Raw genomic sequence first — 20,433 nt, 5'->3', positions numbered from 1 at the left:
ACCGGTGAAGCTACATAACAGGGGGGGGGGATGGCTCCGTGTAAAATCGAAAACTTTGGCTTGAAGCTGTGCTGTAGATTGCAGGGGAGACTGGAATGTTGAGAGAGCCAAGCAATCTATCAAGCATATTATTTTCAGATAAAAATAAAATTTAAAAAAAAAATATCTTTTATTATTGGAGAAATGAAAAAAAAATAAAAGTGATGAAGATATATGTTTTTTTTAATTTGACACTTTTAAACACTTTTAAACGTTTTTGGACTTTTAAAAAGTTCCCCGAAAAATCTGAAAAGTTAAAAAAATTAAAAAATTATTTGAATTAAAAATTATTGAAAATAACAATCTAATTCTAACAAATCTATAATTGGTCTAAATGTCGATATTGTTTTATGAGGACCTCTGTAAAAAAACATTTCTAGTAATTATTCCGAAACTCTAAATTTTTGACTCCCCACCCCAAAAAATAAATGCATAGTCGTCCTCGTAAATATCAATACAATGAAGACGACTTTTGATTTCAATTTTTGAATTCTACAAAGCTTTTAAACAGCCATGGATACATAGAAATAAAGAGAAACTGTCAATTAACAGCTCCACTTTGTTTACTTGACAACCTAGGGCCAACCACTCTAAACAACCTACCCTGGTTAGGCGGGTCCAAACTGCATAGTGAATTGTGATTGCTTAGTTGTAATATCTCATGCTTTGTTGTTTAATATGATGAAATATGATGAACTTGTAACTTGAAAAAAGCTTGTTAGAAATCAAAACTTACAGAAAAAGTCGTCTTCATTGTATTGATTTAAACGCCGACCAAGGTAGTTGCGCGTATGTTTAATTATTTCCTCGTTGAGTTCAGTATCCTTTAACCTTGAACTCAACATTTTATATATATATATATATAAGATATATATCCTTACACTTCCGTATTATATAATATATGCACTGTGCATTATATGCATTATGTTACGATTCATAGTTATGTGATTGGGGTCAAATATTGAATTTTGATAAAACTTTTTGTTTATTTTGAAATATGAAACTTAAAACTAATTAGTTGATCCAATTGACGCCTTTGAAATAAATCTAATGAGAATAAAAAAGGAAATTCGTGAAAATCTTTGAATTTTGAGAAAAAATCTGCAAAATTTTGAAGTAATTTTGTTATAAAATGTTTTATTTATAGCATTAGTATACCCCTCAATTAGACCCGTTAACGTGTGATTATGAATTAAATGTTGCGCTATGACGTTAGTTTAGTTGTTATCTCATTGAGATGAACCTTTAAACAGAGTTATCTATATAGTTGTGTTTAAACCTTCATCATGATTTTCAGAATATTCATCTGTATATTTATCTTAGATTTTAAACAGGAAAACTAGTTAACAAAACATTGTCTTACTTTAAATAAACTCAATATGCAATAGATATACTGAGAACTAGAAAACAATGGAATAAAATGACATTATAGTGTATTTGATGTTGTTACAAAACAAATAGTTTTACTAGACACTTACAAAATTACTAATTTAACGAACTGGGTCTGTTTACACTGCACAATTTCAGTGTCTCATGCTCATCGGACTTATTAAATTTCTAATTTGATTTTAAAAGTCGTCTTCTTGTTTTAGAGTTTTCTGGTTATCATTAGTCAAAGCAATTTGATGTCGTTTGTCTTCAAAATATCAATACCACTATTTTGTAATTTGTACAGGGTGTCCCAATAAACATGGGAACTGAGAAACCACTTGAATATCGTCTTTGATTTCCGATAACTGATAAATGACATAAAGTGCATCAAAAAAAGATTAAACGTCTACTGAGCTTTCCAAAATGTGGTCAACATTCTTTGTCTTTTTAAAGTTGACGGAGGTATTAAACATTTGAACAGTTTTGTTGATTTGAAATTAACTGGAATCTGGACAAATTTCCTGATGTCTTCGTCCATTTTGAAGATGAAAAAATGGTAGATCACGTTATACCTGTGATACTACAAAATACTATTTACGAAAGACGATATAAAAGTCGTCATGTAATTCCCCTGTTTAATGGGACACCCTGTATAACTTTAATATTTCTGAAAATGAGCTATACATACAAATCTTCAAAGACATTTTCTGCTTTATTTTGATGTTTATATTCATTTTTTCCAATAATCCACCAAATTTATGAATTTTTAAAAATCTATTTTTTTTAAGACAAAGCTTTATTGTACAGGGCTACCCACAAAGGATGAGTCTTTAGAGACGACTGCACGGAATTTCTTGAATTCTTTTTTTTTTGGCGTCATTTCATTTGAAAACCAGCTTTTTTTCTTTGCCAAACCAGTTTGTAAACTATTTGAAGAGTAAATTGGTCAGACAGAAGACAAAATCTAGCATTACCATTGTCATATGTAAATTGTTTTCGGTCGTCGTTTTATAGTCTCATCTTTTGTGAGTAATCCATCGTTGTTAACAAGTTTAGTATAGGTCCACTCGCTTTCTGAGGAGGCCCGAAAACTGGGTAAGAAACAAATCAAAGAGAACTTTTGCTTGCAAAAATACTTTATCAGAACTTTTTCTTTATTTAAAACTGCGTAATAAACAATAAACAAGAAGACTGCTATCTCAAGAGAATAAACAATAAACAAGAAAACTGTTCTCTCAAGCAAATAAACAATAAACAAGATAATAATCAACAAATAAAAAATGAAAAATATGAAGCATTGCTACCCTCCCTCCCTCGCTATCACACTCATATTCAACATTTCTAACTTCCCGTTATCTTTAGTACCCCCCTTCCTCCCCCCACCGTTGATCGCCTCTCTCCCCCGATACTTTTCCGTAAAGAGTGTCCCAATAAGCATGGAGATTAAAAGACGACTTGAAAATTGTCTTCGATTTACGATAGTTCATAATTGACAAAGTGTGTATCAAAATAAAGACGAGGACTGATCGGTTCAGCCGTTTTCACGTTTATTGGATACTAACAAACAAACACACAGACACCCAGACTAGCAAAGTATATATATAGATTTGAATGATTTCAAAATATTTGCGCCCATTTTGAAAGGGAAAATATGTTAAACCACATTTTTGGAATTCTCAAGACTTCATGTCGTCTCTTTAATCCTATGTTTATTGGTACACCCTGTATTTTTACTTTTAAGATTTTAGATCAAATAAACAAAATAATATTAATGATTTAAATCTTTATTTATCAAGTTGAGAAATGGGCTCCCTTAGTTTGGATTCATTCAGAAGATCCATTCATGCCTTCATCTGTACCATTTCATTTACAGAATATACAGGTATATTATGTACTTGTATGTACTGTATGTACTGTATTGTATGCACTGAATCTACTGTATGCACTGAATGAACTGTATGTACTGAATCTACTGTATGTACTGTATGTACTGTATGTACTGTATGTACTGTATGTACTGTATGTTTCTGTATGTACTGTATGTAGTATATGTACTGTATGTACTGAATGTACTGTATGTACTGTATGTACTGTATGTACTGTATGTACTGTATGAACTGTATGTACTGTATGTACTGAATGTACTGTATGTACTTATGTACTGTATGTACTGCATGTAATGTATGTACTGTATGTACAGCATATGTACTGCAAATGTACTGTATGTAATGAATGTACTGTATGTAATGTATGTAATGTTTGAGTTATATGTTCTGCATGTACCGTATTTACATTATAATCTGTATGTTCTCTATCATAGTATGTACTGCATGTGCCGTATTTACGGTATGAACTGTGTGTAATGTCTGAATGTAAGTGATGTATAAAATGTATGTACTTATGTACTGTATGTACTTTATTTTCCGTATGTACTTTATTTTCCGTATGTACTTTATGTACTTTATGTACCTTATGTACTGTACATATTGTATGTACCACTTATTCTTATGTGCCATATGTACTGAATCTACTTTATGTACTTGAAGTACTCAACGTACTTGCTGTAATTGATGTACTGTTTATGCTTGATGTACTTGATGTACTTTATGTACTTGATGTATTTGATGTACTTGATGCACTTGCTGTACGTTATGGGCTACATCTAGATATACTTGATATTTTTATGTACTTGATGTCCTCTAGATTAATGATGAGAATGAAAGACTAGTACAGGAGAACCCAACTCAAGATTCTATAGTTACAGGTACATAAAAGGTACAGACATGGTACAGACATTGCATACTTTAATTTGCAATCAAATTCTGTTGCGATAAAAACAATTACAATCAGAAATTTATTGCAATTGGCACTGATTGCAACTGATTGCGCTGGATTATGATTTCAATCGTAAGAGATTGCACTAATGTTGTTAATGAATGATTTTATTGCAATTCGTTTGATTGCAACTGAATTGAATATCACCAAGTTTGAGTACAATCAAACGTGTTCCATACAAAATTATTGAATTATAAGTGACAACATAGTTGATTGCAAGATAGTCTTTAACTGTATCGGAATGCGGATACAGATATATTGTATATAAATACTAAATATCCTATATTAAGGTCCGGATACAGTCACAGATATCCTGTATATGAATACAAAATATCCTATATTAAGGTCCAGATACAGATATCCTGTATATGAAAACAAAATATCCTATATTAAGGTCCGGATACAGATATCCTGAATATGAATACAAAATGTTTTATATTAAGGTCCGGATACAGATATTATGCATATGAATACCAAGTATCCTGTGGACTGTGTAAACTGTTTCCAACCTTTCTTCTTGTAAGTAAAAAAGTAAAAAGTAAAAAAGTAAAAAAGTAAAAAAGTAAAAAAGTAAAAAGAAGAAAAGGTAGAAAAATAAAATATATAAAAGAAGAAAAGGTAAAAAATATCCTATTAAAGGAACTGTCCACGTAATTTCAAGTGACCCTCTATTTATAGAATGGAATGAATGATTCACAACGGTACCCTTAAAGTTTTGTCTGATCAATGTGGAACAAGTTATCCTTCTTTTTACTAGTTAAAAATTAAATATAATTAAATATATATATTGAAAATACAAGGTACTAATGCAAGGAAAGTTATTTGCAGTCGCATACACTCTGCGTACATATTAAAACCAGTTCTCTTTGGGCGGATTTTGTAAACAAGAATAGATGCTTCAGTGTTCGTCTAGTATCCCAGGAGGATAAAAGCATTTAATTTTGATAACTTTGAAAATTCACATAATAGTTTCATATGACCCAAATATTTCATAGATTATTTTTGTGAAAATGGATTCCATGTCAGGCTGTAACATCCGTCTTGTGTTTACTTTTCCGCCCAAATACAGTGCACTTCAGTACAAAAAATGTGTACACCTCATGGTTCAGAAGATCAGAGTTTATGGCAAACACTTAATTCCATTGCGTTGCGAGGTTTCCCATTAATTGTACGATTTTCACAGTGGCGAGGACCCCAGTACAGCTCCTATGTACACATTTGTAACTGAACATCTGGATTCCTGCAGTACAGTTGATGTCACTTACAGTATGTTCTACCCGTACAATTATGGAAAAGTAAGATTACCTTTTAACATGAAATTCAAGAAAATATATTTAGGATATGCTTGAATTTTAATTTTGATTGTACACTGTACATTTACACAAAAAATGTTGTTTATTTTCATGTCACAAAGATTAAAATACTTTATATATATTTATAAACTAAAGTTGACTATGAAATGAGAATATTCAAACTGTAGTAAAACTGTTCTGTAACAATAATAACTTTTAAATGGACTGTAGTAAGTTATAAATCGAGTGACCTTCATGCAAAGATGTCAATACCCGATTCACAACGGTACCCGCCCCGTATGAATTAGTTATTATTGTTTATAATCTAAAAAATCATTTGTCTTTAATTCTAGTTTTCCACAAACGTGACTTGCGCATTTCTACAACAGTCAATTCTGGTTTCCCACAAGAGTGACTTGCGGATTTCTACAACAGAAAAACATATGAGAGTTTTCAGAGTTAAAGACATTCAACCTAGAAAACCGACAATATCTTCCTCAGTTTTAATCAGATATAGGTTTTAGCTGAGTACCGTTGTAAATCGGGCGTTGTTATGTTTGCATGGAGGGTTACTTGAAATTACGCTTACAGCCCTTGTAAGTTTTGATTTTTTTTTGTATATTCCAAACCTCTATTTAATGATGTTTGCGTTGGTTTGGAAGAGTTTGGATTCTCTGTTGGAGATTCCAAACCTCTATTTTAGGATGTTTGCGTTGGTTTGGAAGAGTTTGGATTCTGTGTTGGAGATTGGCAAACTTTTGGAAATCATATAGGAGACTGGGAACATGTGTCTTTGAGGTAGATCATCAGCTGATTTGTGTAAATAAGCTGATCTATGTTATTCTTTTTATTGATATCAGTTTGACTGAATTCTCCTCTAATTAAAGAGGGAAATGTCAGATTCACAAAAGCACCCTTTCAACCTCTTTCTGGCCAGTAATGTGGGATAGCTTAAAAAGTGTTTAATTCTAACAACTACTTCTGTATTTCTGTTGCAGAAAATTATAATTTTAGTGAAACTACAATCGAGAATTTTCTCTTATTTGTGGTCAACCATTCAAAACTTTAAAGGGTACCCTTGTGAAGCTTACTCCGAATCCTCTCAAAAATAAAAGTTAACTTCAAACGAATAAAGTCCCTTTAATATAGTTATTAATCTTTTAAATATATTCCATTGATTAAACCTTTGATCCAGATTTCAAGGCGGAGAGCCTTTGATGATTTATGTTGGTGTTCATTCCTTTGGGGCTTGGTACTCTTGGGACAGGTATTACAGTGAATACAAAAAAAAATTTTAAAAGAAATAAAAAATAAAAAAATAATGAGAATTTCCCAAATCTGCTGATATATTTATTTCCAAATTTCAATATCTAGAAGAATAGATGATACACATAAAGCAAAATCTTTACTCTGATTAAAAAGATATTTCAAGATAGGAAACGGAAAACGCTTTTACAAAACGTTTTTAAAAAGTTTTAATATCTTTGATCAGAGTAAAATTTTCGCTTTTTGTATTTAAAGCAAACGTGTCTCGCATGCAATTTTGAAATAGGATTTGCTGCATCTCAGATTATTGTGGAGTCTTTAACAATAGTGTAAAAAGCTTTAAATGTTTTAAAATGGGCCTCAAACATCTAAATTTAAAAGTGGACTAACCATTCCTTAATCTGAGCCCGCGATTTAAAAAATTCGGGGAAATACGGCTCGGGTCTAAGCTGTCGTTGAGACCTTATTTACGGCTTGAGCTTTCGGATTCAAACTGCATCTTATTTTCCACCGAGTTGAATTTAAAAAAACCGGTTTAATATTCTATTTGGCGGATTTTCATGGTAGGAATTGGCGTATTCCCAGTTTTTATGAGAACGAGACGCAACATTGAGCCTTATTCTCCACTAAAACCAACCAATGTCGGTTTTATTTTCATTGGGACTAACTCCTGAAAGGGAGTGTTCGCGAAAAATGAAAGGAAGTATAGGCTTAATGCGATAAAAAAGTTTTGATCTCTACTAATCTCACTTCTATCTGTTGCGTCTATAAGGAGAAAATTGTTAAAAACGACTAATACCGAAGAACGTAGTGTCCATACTAGTTCAGAAATCTGCAACATTCAACTCGGATCGTGAACAAATCAATTTAATTCCAAACAAATCATTCAGATATTACAAACAATAGTCATCGATTATTTTTCGACGCATTCGTAAATACTTGATATTTCATAATATTTTGTATTTTTCATGATCTTAGAGTTACTTTTGAAAACATTTATTCCTATTTCGAGGATTTTTGATAATGAAGACGACATTTTCATATCTTCCAGGAATGTTCGAAAATCCAAGGCCGTCGAAAATTATTTAAAAAAAAACTAAATCAAAAATATTATGAAATATTAACTATATATGAATGCGTCGAAAAATAATCGAAGACTACTGTTTGTAATATCTGAACGATTTGTTTGGAATTAAATTGATTCGTTTACGATCCAAATTGAATGTTGCATCTTTCCGAATTTGTATGGACGCTGCATTCTTCGGTGTTAGTCGTTTTTAACAATTTTCTCCTTATAGACGCAACAGATAGAAGTAAGATTAGTAGCGATCAAAAGGGCATTAAGCCTATACCCCCTATTATATTTCGCGAACACTCCTTTTAAGTCGAGTCGAAGATCTTGCAGCTGTCAATCACGTGACACAAGCTGTCGTTAGAGTTGGGTTGAAGATTGGGTCTTAAAGTCGGGTTTAAGGAATTAAGACTCGAGCCGAAGCTTTTAAATCGCGAGCTCTGGTCTAAGAAATTTTTCTGTCACATGGCTAAAGTTTTACTCTAGCTGTATTGAATTTGGTCCCATCTGGAATGAACATATTTTTGATTAACTACAATATTTTTTTTTGTATATCCGCTAATCTGTAGATATATTTTTGATCTAGCCAGATATTAACTTTCACTTATAAACTTGTACAAATATCTTTTTATATTTCTATATTATTATATATATTTTTATATTTCTATATTATTATATATATTTTTATATTTCTCTATTATTCTATATATTTTTATATTTCTATATTATTATATATATTTTTTCTTCTAGATTAGCTTTTACATTATATTATAGATAGATCTGTAAACAGATTTATATTTCTAGATCTGCAAATAGATTGATATTTCTAGACCTGTAAACAGATTTATATTTCTAGATATGCAAACAGATTGATATTTCTAGACCTGTAAACAAATTTGTATTTCTAGATCTGCAAATAGATTCATATTTCTAGACCTGTAAACAAATTTGTATTTCTAGATCTGCAAACAGATTTATATTTCTAGACCCATGCAAACAGATTTATATTTCTAGATCTGCAAACAGATTTATATTTCTAGATCTGCAAACAGATTGATATTTCTAGACTTGCAAACAGATTTATATTTCTAGATCTGCAAACAGATTTATATCTCTAGAATTAATATTTCTAGATCTGCAAAAAGATTCCTATTTCTAGATCTGCTAACAGATTAATATTTCTAGATCTGCAAACAGATTCATATTTCTAGATCAGCTTTCAGATTGATATTTCTAGATCTGCAAACAGATTCATATTTCTAGATCTGCAAACAGATTCATATTTCTAGATCTGCAAACAGATTTGTATTTTCTCACGGAGAGCCTCTCAAGAAGAAAACTATAAGAAATGGTAAAACGTAAGTATATAATTCTAAAAATGTAAATAAAATAATTATGTTTGATTTATTTGTTGTCAAACCTTTAATCTATTGGTTAATTGATTTATTTATAAATTGATTAGTTAGTTGATGAATCTAATTATTGATTGAAATGTGTTGATTAATCAATGAATGGGTGAATTGAAAAATTAGATTGTAGATTTATTGATTAGTTGTATGACTAAATAGCTTCGAGATAAAACTATTTATTGATGTGTTGATGAATTGATTTATTAATTGTATTATTGACTACAGGTGAGAATAGATGTAAACTAATTGATTAATTGATTGTTTTAGATTGGAGATAAGATTGAGTTAGTGATCATTGATTGAGTTCCTGAACCTTGAAGAGGGCATACCAACTGTATTGTTTAATTAATTGATTGATTGATTGATTGATTGTAGCCTAAAGATGAGACTACATGTAGACTACCCCGAGTTCCTGTCCTTGAAGAGGGTAGACCAGCTGTATTGATTGATTGATTGATTTTAGACTTGAGATGAGAATAGATGTGGACTACCCTGAGTTCCTGGACCTGGAGGAGGGTAGACCAGCTGTGTTCAGTGCTAACGGTTCACATGGGGTTTGGGCACAACCAGGTACAACTTACAAGCATTCAAAGGACTGTAAATCCTTTTATGGAGAAACAAAAAATATAAACGATGTATTTGTTGTCCGTATTTTGCTTTAAAACATAAGACTACTCATAATTTAATTTTAACTTCCGAAAATAGATTAAAAGTTATTGTTGCAGGAAAGTTAAAAATATTATAGTAATATTGTCACCATGCAGTAATCTTTCTTCGTAGCTTTATACAGTACTAGAAATTTAGGGCGCTTCGCGCCCTTCTTTCTAGGCTTTTATTTCATTTCATTATTTTTTATTTCTTCTATTTCAACTTTTAATTGTGGCTTTATCTCTGAACATCTTCTCTTTGTACAGTATAAAACAAAAACAAAAAAAGTTTGCGAATTTCATAATATTTTTTTGCGCATTTTCAAAATTTTTCAAAATAAAAAACTTTTAAAAACAATTTTTTAAAATTTTGATCATTCATAAACCTTCCCTGGGGTCACGTGAGGTCCCACAAACAATTTGGGCCCGATCGGTTCAGCCGTTTTAAACGTTTATTGGATACAAAAAACAGACAAGCCAAATTTATATGTAGATGTATACAACTAGCCTCATAGGGCGCTTCGCTTCTGGATATAAATGCATAATGAATAAAGAGTGTATAAAAGGAGAGTAGATCTTCTCTGGATCTAGAATCCAGCACTGCTGACTTGCGTATTTTGTAATCCTCTTTTCGGGATTTTCATCTCTACAATCTAAAACATGTTTATGCTTTATTTTTTCCTTTATGTTTTAGGAAAGCACACTTACCTACATATACTGACGGTACACCTGGATGATTTTTGTGATAAAGGAGTTTCATGGAAATCTTGGGAAAACCTCAGTAAGTTCAGAAAGAAATATAAAAACTATAAAGTGCTATAAAAGGAGGGGGAAATAGTTTCTTTGTCATGTTGGTTCTTACTTTCTAAGATTCTTTACTTCTTATCAAAGGTTTAAACCTTCAGGTTGCAAAGATTTTCTGGCCAATACTAAATTCCTTAGAAATAAAGATTTTATTTACATTCTTCATTTATGCTTTTAAATATGCCAGGCAGATTCTTAACAAAATTGAATCAAATTTTAATTATTTTTATTTTAGAAATCTACGAAACCGGACCTTTGGACCAGTACACAGGAAAAATATTTTTTAATCTCTAAGGTTCTTAAGAATTAAAAAAAAACAGAAAACAAAAAATATATGACTCTACTTTAGATTGAAATAATATACAAATTTTGAATATTTTAAATATTTTAAATTTTTTAATGGCATTGCTGAAACAAACAATTCAAATAGATTTTGGTTTTAATCTTTGATTGCTATTTTTAAATATTTTAAAACTTCAGGAGAGGATAGTTGGATTAACTTTAAAGGAAGATGGGGCAATATTAAGAAATTAGTAAGTATATATTTATTTATAAATTCGACTGGTTTGTCTGTCTGCTTGTACCCCAAAAACGGCTGAACACGGCCCCAGGGAAGGTTTCTGGATGGTTAAAATTTTACCTGGATAAATTTCGTTGAACTTTTTTTTTTAAATTGCATGGTCGTTTGAAAGCAACCTTCAAATGCATAAATTGTCGCTGGAAGAGGGGCACGATCAGTACATTTTTGATTGCATGATAAATTTAAGAGCTTTTTTACTTTAAAATATTCGCATTTTAATGTTTTGGTTTTGGTTAAATTCTGGATTTAGAAAAGTCATTAAAAATATCTAGTTTTGCCTCTAAACATGGAAAATTACAAAAAGAAATCTATTTCATTTTAATCTTCCTTTTTTGTTGGTATGTTTATTTTCAAGTTGCTAAAATTATTAGGTCCGTTTCTTGTCCCCAGAAAACCTCGGTTTATCAAAAGCTTGAAAATCAATCATAATTCAAAACATCTGCGAAGTATATCAGATGTTTTGTAAAAAAAGGGGTTTTCGTTGAAATAAATTTATTTATTACAATATAGAGGGAAGTTAATGGCACTGGAAGACACAGTAAAACAAAGAAGCTTGCCAGCATCTGCATTAAAAAGTCCTGTTTTTTGGCTTGAAAAAGGAATTTTGTAGAAGAGGCATATTTTCAAAATGATCGATATTTAATACTAAACTATTTATTCTGCAGGGGTGTGGTTTAGAGCCTTTAATAGGAGAATGTGGACTAGTGGGTGGACCTACAGGACCACACAAATACTTCAAACATGACTTCCAGCAACCACCAGCATGTATTCCACCTAGATTCCACCTCTAATAAACTTCCAGAAACCTGTATTCCAGCTAGATTACAGTCGAATATACTTCCAGCAACCTATAGCCTATATACCAGCTCTTATATGCTTCCAGCAACCACCAGCATGTATGCCAGCTAGCTTCCAGCTCTAATTACTTCCAGCAACCTCTAGCATGTATTCCAGCTAGATTCCAGTTCTTATACGCTTCCAGCATCCTCTAGCCAGTATTTCAGAGCTCTAATAAACTTCCATCAACCACTATTCTGTATTCTAGCTAGATTCCAGCTTCAATAGAACTCCAGCTCCCTCCGACCTATTTTCTAGACCAGCTAGATTCCAGCTATAATATAATTCTATGACCCTCCAGCCTGTATTTCAGCTAGATTTTAGCTCTAACATACTTTCATCAACCTTCAGAATGTATTCCAGCTAGATTCCAGCTCTAAAATATTTCCAGAAAACTCTAGCATGTTTTCTAGCTAGAATCTAGCTTTAATATACATCAAGCAACCACTAGCCTGTATTCCAGCTAGGTTACAGCTTTGATATGCTTCTAGCACCCTCCAGCCTGTATTCCAGCTAGATTCCAGCTCTAATATACTTCCAGCAATAAGTATTCCAGCTCTATTCTAGCTCTAATTTACTTCCAGCAACCTGAATTCCGGCTATATTTTAGCTCAAATATACTTTCACCAACCTCTATTCTAGCTAGAATCCAGCTCTAATATACTTCCAGAAACCTCTAGCCTGTATTCTAGCCACATTCCACTCTAATATACTTGAAGTACCCTACAGCCTGTTTTCCAGTCAAGCTAGATTCCAGCTTCAAATTCTACCAGCAACCACCAGCCTGTATTCCAGCTAGATTCTAGTTCTAATATACTTCCAGCAACCTCTATTCTGTGTTATAGTTAGATTCCAGCTCTTATATGCTTCCAGCAACAACTTGCTTGTGTGCCAGGTAGATTCCAGCTTTAATATACTTTCAGCAACCTCAGCTAGATTCCAGCTTTAATATACTTTCTGTAACCTCCAGAATGTATTTCAGCTAGATTCAAGCTCTAATTTGCTTCCAGAACCCTACAGCCTGTTTTCCAGTTAGATTCCAACTCTAATATACTACCAGCAACCTGTATTCCAGCTAGATTCCAGCTCTAGTACACTTCCAGCAACATGTATTCAAGCTGTATTCTAGCTGTAATATACTTCCAGCAACCTTTTTTCTAGCTAGATTCCAGCTCTAATATACTTCCAGCAATCTGTATTCTAGCTATATTCCAGCTCTAATATACTTCCAGCTACCTGTATTTAAGCTGTATTCTAGCTCTAATATACTTCCTGCAACCTGTATTCAAGCTATATTCTAGCTCCAATATACTTCCAGCAACCTGTATTCCAGGTGTATTCTAACTCCAATATACTTCCTTCAGCCTGTATTCCAGCTCTATTCTAGCTCTGATATACTTCCAGCAACCTGTATTCAAGCTATATTCTACCTCTGATATACTTCCACCAACCTGTATTCCAGCTCTATTCTAGCTCTGATATACTTCCAACAACCACTAGAGTCCAGAGCCCGTTCTCTCCATAATAATGTTTAAACAGTGGCCGTGTTGTTCACGTACTTTGGGGGACGATAGTTTGGCCGCTTTCTTATCTGATAGATAGATAGTTCTTACGAGAGACATCTAGCGGCCAAACTATCGTCCCCCAAAGTACGTGAACAACACGACCACTGTTTAAACATTATTCTGGAGACAACGGGCTCAGAACAGTAACAAAGATAACAAATTACAATGATAATAAATAAACAGGAGAGTAATTGTCGTCTTTGGTCACTACTCACATCAGAAATACCGCTTAAGAGTTATAGTAATATTATTTATAATAACTACAACAAATTCTTATTATAAAAATAACAAACAGAACAATTAAGGACTCCCATTTTACTGTTTATTGGTTGTCAATAAAGATGATTAATATTTTGATTTTTGTTAATTATTTATCAAAGCGCTGACTTGATTCTTTTTTAATCTATCGGCTTGCTTGTTTTAAATTTTTAGATACTGTTAAACTTATAATAAATATATATTTATGCAAAAAAAAATTCTGTCTAGAAGTGTTAACTAGATTAAATTTTTTTGATTACTTTGAAAGATATATCTGAAAGTCGTCGTCATTTTCATTATGTTTGTTTCCTGCAGGGTGTCCCACGAAACGTAACATTTAATAAATAGTTATTTTTAGTTAAACAATTCTTTTGCTTACTTATAATTTAATATAACATGACTTCCAGATAACATTTTTATTGATCTTTGGTATCAAACAACTGAACAAATAATGGAAAAAGACATTCTAAACTATTCACCAACTGTCATGTTTCGTGTGACACCCTGTAGTTCTTAAGAGGAGTGGGGGAGTGGGAAATCCATAAAATACCGGACTAACACGATCCTGGTTTATCGAACGAAAAGAATTAAAAATGCTAAATAAATAGAGAATAAAACTAAATGTATAACAAGCGAAATGATAAGATAAAGAAAAATTTTAACTTTCAGACAATATATGTAAAAACCCTTAAATTTTAAAACAAGCAAGATCCCCCAAAAAAATTTTTATCCCTAAATTTGTATTTTTTAATTTGTTGTCGCTGCAGAAAATCAAGTCTCTGCAAAAAAGGGCAATTAGAGCGGTAAATAATAGTTCATTTAAGGCACATTCAGATCCAATATATTTTTCAGATTAGAACTCCTAAATTTTGATGATACATATAAACTAGATGTACTATCTTCAGGGGCGTACGAGGGCTTTTGTTTAGGCGGGCCCCCGGGCAACAGTATGCCCCCCTTAAAATCCCCTTTTTTGAAAAAATATTGATACCTTTTTTATTTTTTTTTGCCCCCCTACCACCTGGACTTGTTTTGTTCACTATAAAAATACCATAAATCAATAATCACAACATCATTAAAAATTATATTTTTACTAATAAACGAAATTTCTTCTGAATTTTTTAGATAGAATTTACTCAATCTACATATTCACCAACTCTTTTAATGCAAAAATAATTGCGCAAAACTAAAATTTCGTTTCATGCGCAACTTTCGCAAAAAATATTTCCGGTTTTGCGCAAATTGCGCAAAATAAATAGCGCAAAACCGCGCAAAACTCATTGCGTTTCATGCGCAAAAATAGCGCAAAAGTTCGCAAAAATAAAATTTGCGTGAAAATAGCGCAAATTTTGCGCAAAAGATTTAGCCATTTCGTGGAAACCCTAAACAAATCATATACACTTGAACGGGTTCTCTTTAAAACTCTAGAATGTTTTCCCTCCGCTTTATTTCCAAAAATATTAAAATTCGATTGAATTAGAGCTGAAAGAAACTAAATCTGCAAAATCGTTTAAAAGAAAAGTCGCCAAGATCTATTTAGATAGCAAATTATATCTGTAAAAAAAACTGTGTATCATGTGGATAAACTTAGTCTTTACTATCTTCTTCACCCCGTAGTTCATAAACATGATTCTAATAACTTATGTTACCCTCTGTTCCAACCCTTACGCTGAGTATCCTCCCTTTCCCTTATACTCCCTCACCTCCTCCTTACCATTTTCCTGATTTATCATCGTTCTTATGTTTAAAATGTACAATGTACATTGTTTTTATCTGCAATTCTCATTCGTTTATAGTGGGCCAACCAATTAAAACAACCTACTCTGGTTAGTAAACTGCATAGTAAATTGTGGCTTTTTTATTTGTATTATCTCGTGCTTTGTAGTTGAATGAAAATATGAATGTTCATAAATTAGGCCCCCCCCCCCCTGCCCTCCCAGATTAAATGGTTGACCATACGATAATGATTTCTACCTTCCCTATAACAACAAAACTGTAGAAAGTATCTAATACTTTCTCCATACATATATTAATATAAATTAGTATCAAACTACAGCATAGTTTTACACTAACCATTTTTTAGTTCACAGGAACTGAACACCTCCTTAAACCATAAATAATATTAACCTGATGTTATAGACCTTTTAAATTTAAAAGATGAACTCTGCTGAACAAATAGCCAAGGTTTAAAATTTTAAAGGTTTACCCCATCAGGTTGTAAAGATATAGATATTAAAAAAATGCATTCAGATTCAAGCCTAAAATTTGGTTCATTGAATCGGAAATTGTACGTAGATTTAAAAAATGTCTCAATCTTCAGGGGCGGATACAGGATTTAAGTGAGGTGGGGCAAGATTTTTTAGGAACAAAAAAATTCATAATTAGGAACAAAATATCCCGCCGCAGGTGAAAATTTTTTTTGACTTAAAATACTCAAAAAGAGTCAAAATTAAAGACTTAAAAACTAGATTTTTTTCACACATTATAGTTTATTAAGACAGATATTTTGTGTAAAACTGCAAGAAACCATAAACGTTAAACGTAAGAAAAAGATATTTCAACCCAGTGTCGTCGACCTTAGATATTTTAGACATGAATTCTTTTAGATCACATTTTCTTTTCACGATTAGGTTGCAAAGGTTTAGGGATTAGAAAATTTAAGTTTGTGACAAAGACTCATTTCCGTTGTCTCTAAAGTATCATCATTTATAGCAAATTGTGTGAATTGTATTAATATTCAGAACTAAAAATGATTCTGAAGATTATGAACTGGCTACACAGGTATAACAATAGTTATATATTTATTCATTTTTAGAACATTATCCTTTTTAATTCAACCAATGTCCTCTATTTTATTCTAGAGAATAAATGTGCCTAATCCATAATTAAAACACAACAAATTTCAAAGAAAATATGGACCAAATGCGTACTTGATTGCAGATAAAGCTATTTTCATAAAAATATTATGAAACATCTATATACTTGTTGACGGAAAACAGCAACACGCTAGACAAATCAGGATAATAGGCCAGTAAGGATTCTGGTGGGGGATGTTTATTTTCCCCGGACAATTCTTTCCCGATAGGCCGCACAAATACACACAACAGAGTAACCCCGTCTCAGAAATTCGATAACAAAATCTTTATTTCCTAAAAAATAACATAAATTATAGGTCATGGTTACTTGTACAATGTTATAATGAATATTAATAGTAGAAAAATCTTACGAATTATTTAAGGATGGTCGGGGGTGACTTATTGTTGATCAGTATTGAAATACGTTTTTTTAACTTCTGAAAAATTACAGTTGAATATTTAACGAAATTCACTAATGCTTCTTATGAAAATATTTTGCTTAACTTTAATGATTTCACAACAACGAAAATATTTTAAGCTCCGTCGGAGGAGTACAAAGGGAATTGCGGGCTGAAAATTTGGTTTGGCTGTCTCCGAGAGGAAATAAACATTGAAGACGACATTTTACAGAGGTCTTAAATTAATGGTTAACAATACTATACACGAATGCATCGAAATGAATTCGACATATAGATATCTGAATGATTAATTTTAAATTCAATATTTACGATCAAGTGGAAAAATGCAACTCTGTGAATTATATGGACGCTACGCTCTTGAATACAAAACGTTTTCTCCGTATATGCGCTACAGATAAACTGAAATTAGTTGCGATCAATATCGATTTTAAATTGATATCAGCCTATAACCCTTCAATTTTTAGCGATCACTCCCTTTAAGCAGCACCCTCAAAATAATATATTTTATAGTAGTGGAATTTTATCCGGGGTTCTAGTCGCAACCTTCCTCTGTTTAATAGTCTACCTACTACTCAGGTTCATCTACACAAACCAGAAAACTCTAAAATAGGAAGACGACTTGTAGAATCATTATAAGTCCAACGAGCATGATGAGCCAGAGCAATTGAGCAATGTAAACAGACCCATTTCACTAAATTAGTGATTTACGGGTGTCCAGTATAAGTATATAGCTTTGTAACAACATCAAATACACTTCAGTATTGTTATAATGTCGCCTTCCTATTAAATTGTTTTCTGGTTCTCACTGCAATAAAAACAATTCTGATTACTCGGCTCTGATTCTAACTTTTAAATCCTTATATTTTTGCAGCCTCATGGTTAACACCTGTGATATTTTAGAACTTTTGGACTATTTCATCAAACTTTTACAGTTTAAAATCTAGAAAGGTCCAAGAATTTAATGCAAGGAAAGTCATTTATTTCAGAGGTGTACGCATCTTTTGTACTGCAGTGTAAGCTGTCAGTGGGCGGTAATGTAAACACAAGACGGATGTCGAAGCCTGACATGGGATCCATCTTTCACATAAAAAATCAATGAAATATTCTGGTCATACAGGACACTATTATGTGAATGATCAAAATTATCAAAATTCAACGCTTTTAACCTCCTCGGATACTAAACGAACCTTGCATTACATTCTTGGAAAGGTCTAGGCCGACTGGTTTAAATCAATAAGGATTAGAAAATTGGAGTATGCAGTTCCAATCACGGGAAACAACGGAATTATCATTATTATTTGCAACTGATCTATTTATTGAATATTTAAATTTAAATTTAAAATTTAAAATTTAAAATTAAAAATTTAAGTTTCTTTTATTTTAATTTGAAATCTTGTCTAGTTTATATTTTCAAAGACAACTTTCTATCTGGAGATCTAATATATTTGTAAGCAATGTGCTTTCTGGAGATCTAATATATTTGTAAGCAATATGCTTCCTGAAGATCTAATATATGTGTAAGCAATGTGCTTTCTGGAGATCTAAAAAATTTGTAAGCAATATGCTTTCTGAAGATCTAATATATGTGTAAGCAATGTGCTTTCTGAAGATCTAATATATGTGTAAGCAATATGCTTCCTGAAGATCTAATATATTTGTAATCAATGTGCTTTCTGAAGATCTAATATATTTGTAAGCAATTTGCTTCCTCATTTTCTCAGAAAATGTAAACCAGGGCTCTATGAATTTTAGAGGTCAAAGTCTCACATATAACTTTGCATAAATAGCCTAAAAACGTTGTTGTAAGCTTTAATAAGATTGAATTGACATTTAAAAGTTTGCTAAACCTAGATTTGAGGAGTACACAGAGACCAGCGCCAAGCAGAAGAAGGAAGAACAGATCGTGGAGCGTGGAAAAATGAGGTCATTTAATTCATTTATTTTGAGATATTTTTGTTGTTGTGGGAGGTCGCGAAACTTTTGTATTTTAATCCTTTTAAAAGACACTTCTCCGTATCTTTTTAAGTCCGTCGAATATTTTTTTACTTCCTTTTGGATAAATATAAATAATAAATAAAAAAATAAATAATCTTGAAAATACATGTCAGCTGCTTTTAACGATTTAAGCCCTAAATCGCTTTGAATAGTACAGAAGTTTTCGTTGAGAGTTCACAAAATCAGAGTATTTTTATAATATCCGACGTACTTGATTAAACTTTTACTTTTACATTTAAAATGTGAAATTAAAAGAAATAAATGGATTCAGTTTTATAAAATTCTGAATTTGATTTCTTTAATAAGTTTACTTTTGTTAATTTTATTATCACGGCCCAAAGGACGACACAAAAATTAAAATCCAAAACTTAAGAACATCATGGCTCTGATTCACGAGAACTTATTAAATTAGAATATTCTTATTCAATAGTTAGTAAACGGACGTTTTACCGTTCTACGTTATTAAATTTACAAAATATCCCTTCAAACAGAAACAAAAAAATAGATGAATTAATTTATGAAGACGACATTACAATACTTTTTAAATTCCATTTAAATAATTTCTAGTTTAGATTGGCGGCTTACACTGTTGGGGCTCAACTACGAATGAACTCTCGTGGCCGAGGGAAAAGAGTGAAAGAAGACTAAATATTAAAATATTACAAATTTAAATTTTAATAAAAACAATAAAATTTTCTTTATATGAAATTTAACTTTTTTGTGATTCGAGAAAAAAACATTATGCTTTGATTCAACCATTAGGTTGCAAAGATTTAGGGATTAGAAAATTAGAGTTTTATAAATAATAAAATGATAAATATACCCCCTCCACCCCTCCGGCCCGCTCCATTCCGATTCTTGTTTATGCATTCCTTCATCCATTCCATATTTATATTTAACGGCTCCAATTCCATAAATGAAATTACGGTAAGCTATATTCCTTGTATAATAAACCTCTATCAGACCATTTAAATCATGTCTAAGTATCTTTTTATTAACAAAACATATATATTTAACCAGGAAACCTCTAAGTGTCCAACTTTCTATGAAATGTCTCATGTATTGCTATGGAATGTCTCTTGTACTGCTATGAAATGTCTCATGTATTGCTATGAAATGTCTCATGTATTGCTATGAAATGTCTCATGTATTGCTATGAAATGTCTCATGTATTGCTATCAAATGTCCC

At 31.7% G+C, this 20,433-nt stretch overlaps 1 protein-coding gene across 1 annotated transcript; it reads left to right on the top strand.

Moving 5' to 3' along the window:
- Positions 1-1,278: 1,278 nt before the first annotated feature.
- On the top strand, positions 1,279-12,982 carry LOC111708661 (putative vacuolar protein sorting-associated protein TDA6). Its single transcript, XM_023482102.1, has 14 exons — positions 1,279-1,373; positions 2,472-2,505; positions 3,207-3,292; positions 4,114-4,174; positions 4,689-4,764; positions 5,429-5,540; positions 6,241-6,335; positions 6,733-6,804; positions 9,165-9,233; positions 9,748-9,854; positions 10,626-10,712; positions 10,971-11,006; positions 11,216-11,268; positions 11,981-12,982. The coding sequence occupies exons 1-14, from the start codon at positions 1,326-1,328 to the stop codon at positions 12,104-12,106; spliced, it is 1,062 nt and encodes a 353-aa protein (XP_023337870.1). The 5' UTR covers positions 1,279-1,325; the 3' UTR covers positions 12,107-12,982.
- Positions 12,983-20,433: the final 7,451 nt, after the last annotated feature.

This window comes from Eurytemora carolleeae, unplaced genomic scaffold (assembly GCF_000591075.1).
Source record: "Eurytemora carolleeae unplaced genomic scaffold, Eaff_2.0 scaffold866, whole genome shotgun sequence".
Taxonomy (NCBI): Eukaryota; Metazoa; Arthropoda; class Copepoda; order Calanoida; family Temoridae; genus Eurytemora; species Eurytemora carolleeae.
This window is presented reverse-complemented; position numbering and strand designations above follow the sequence as displayed.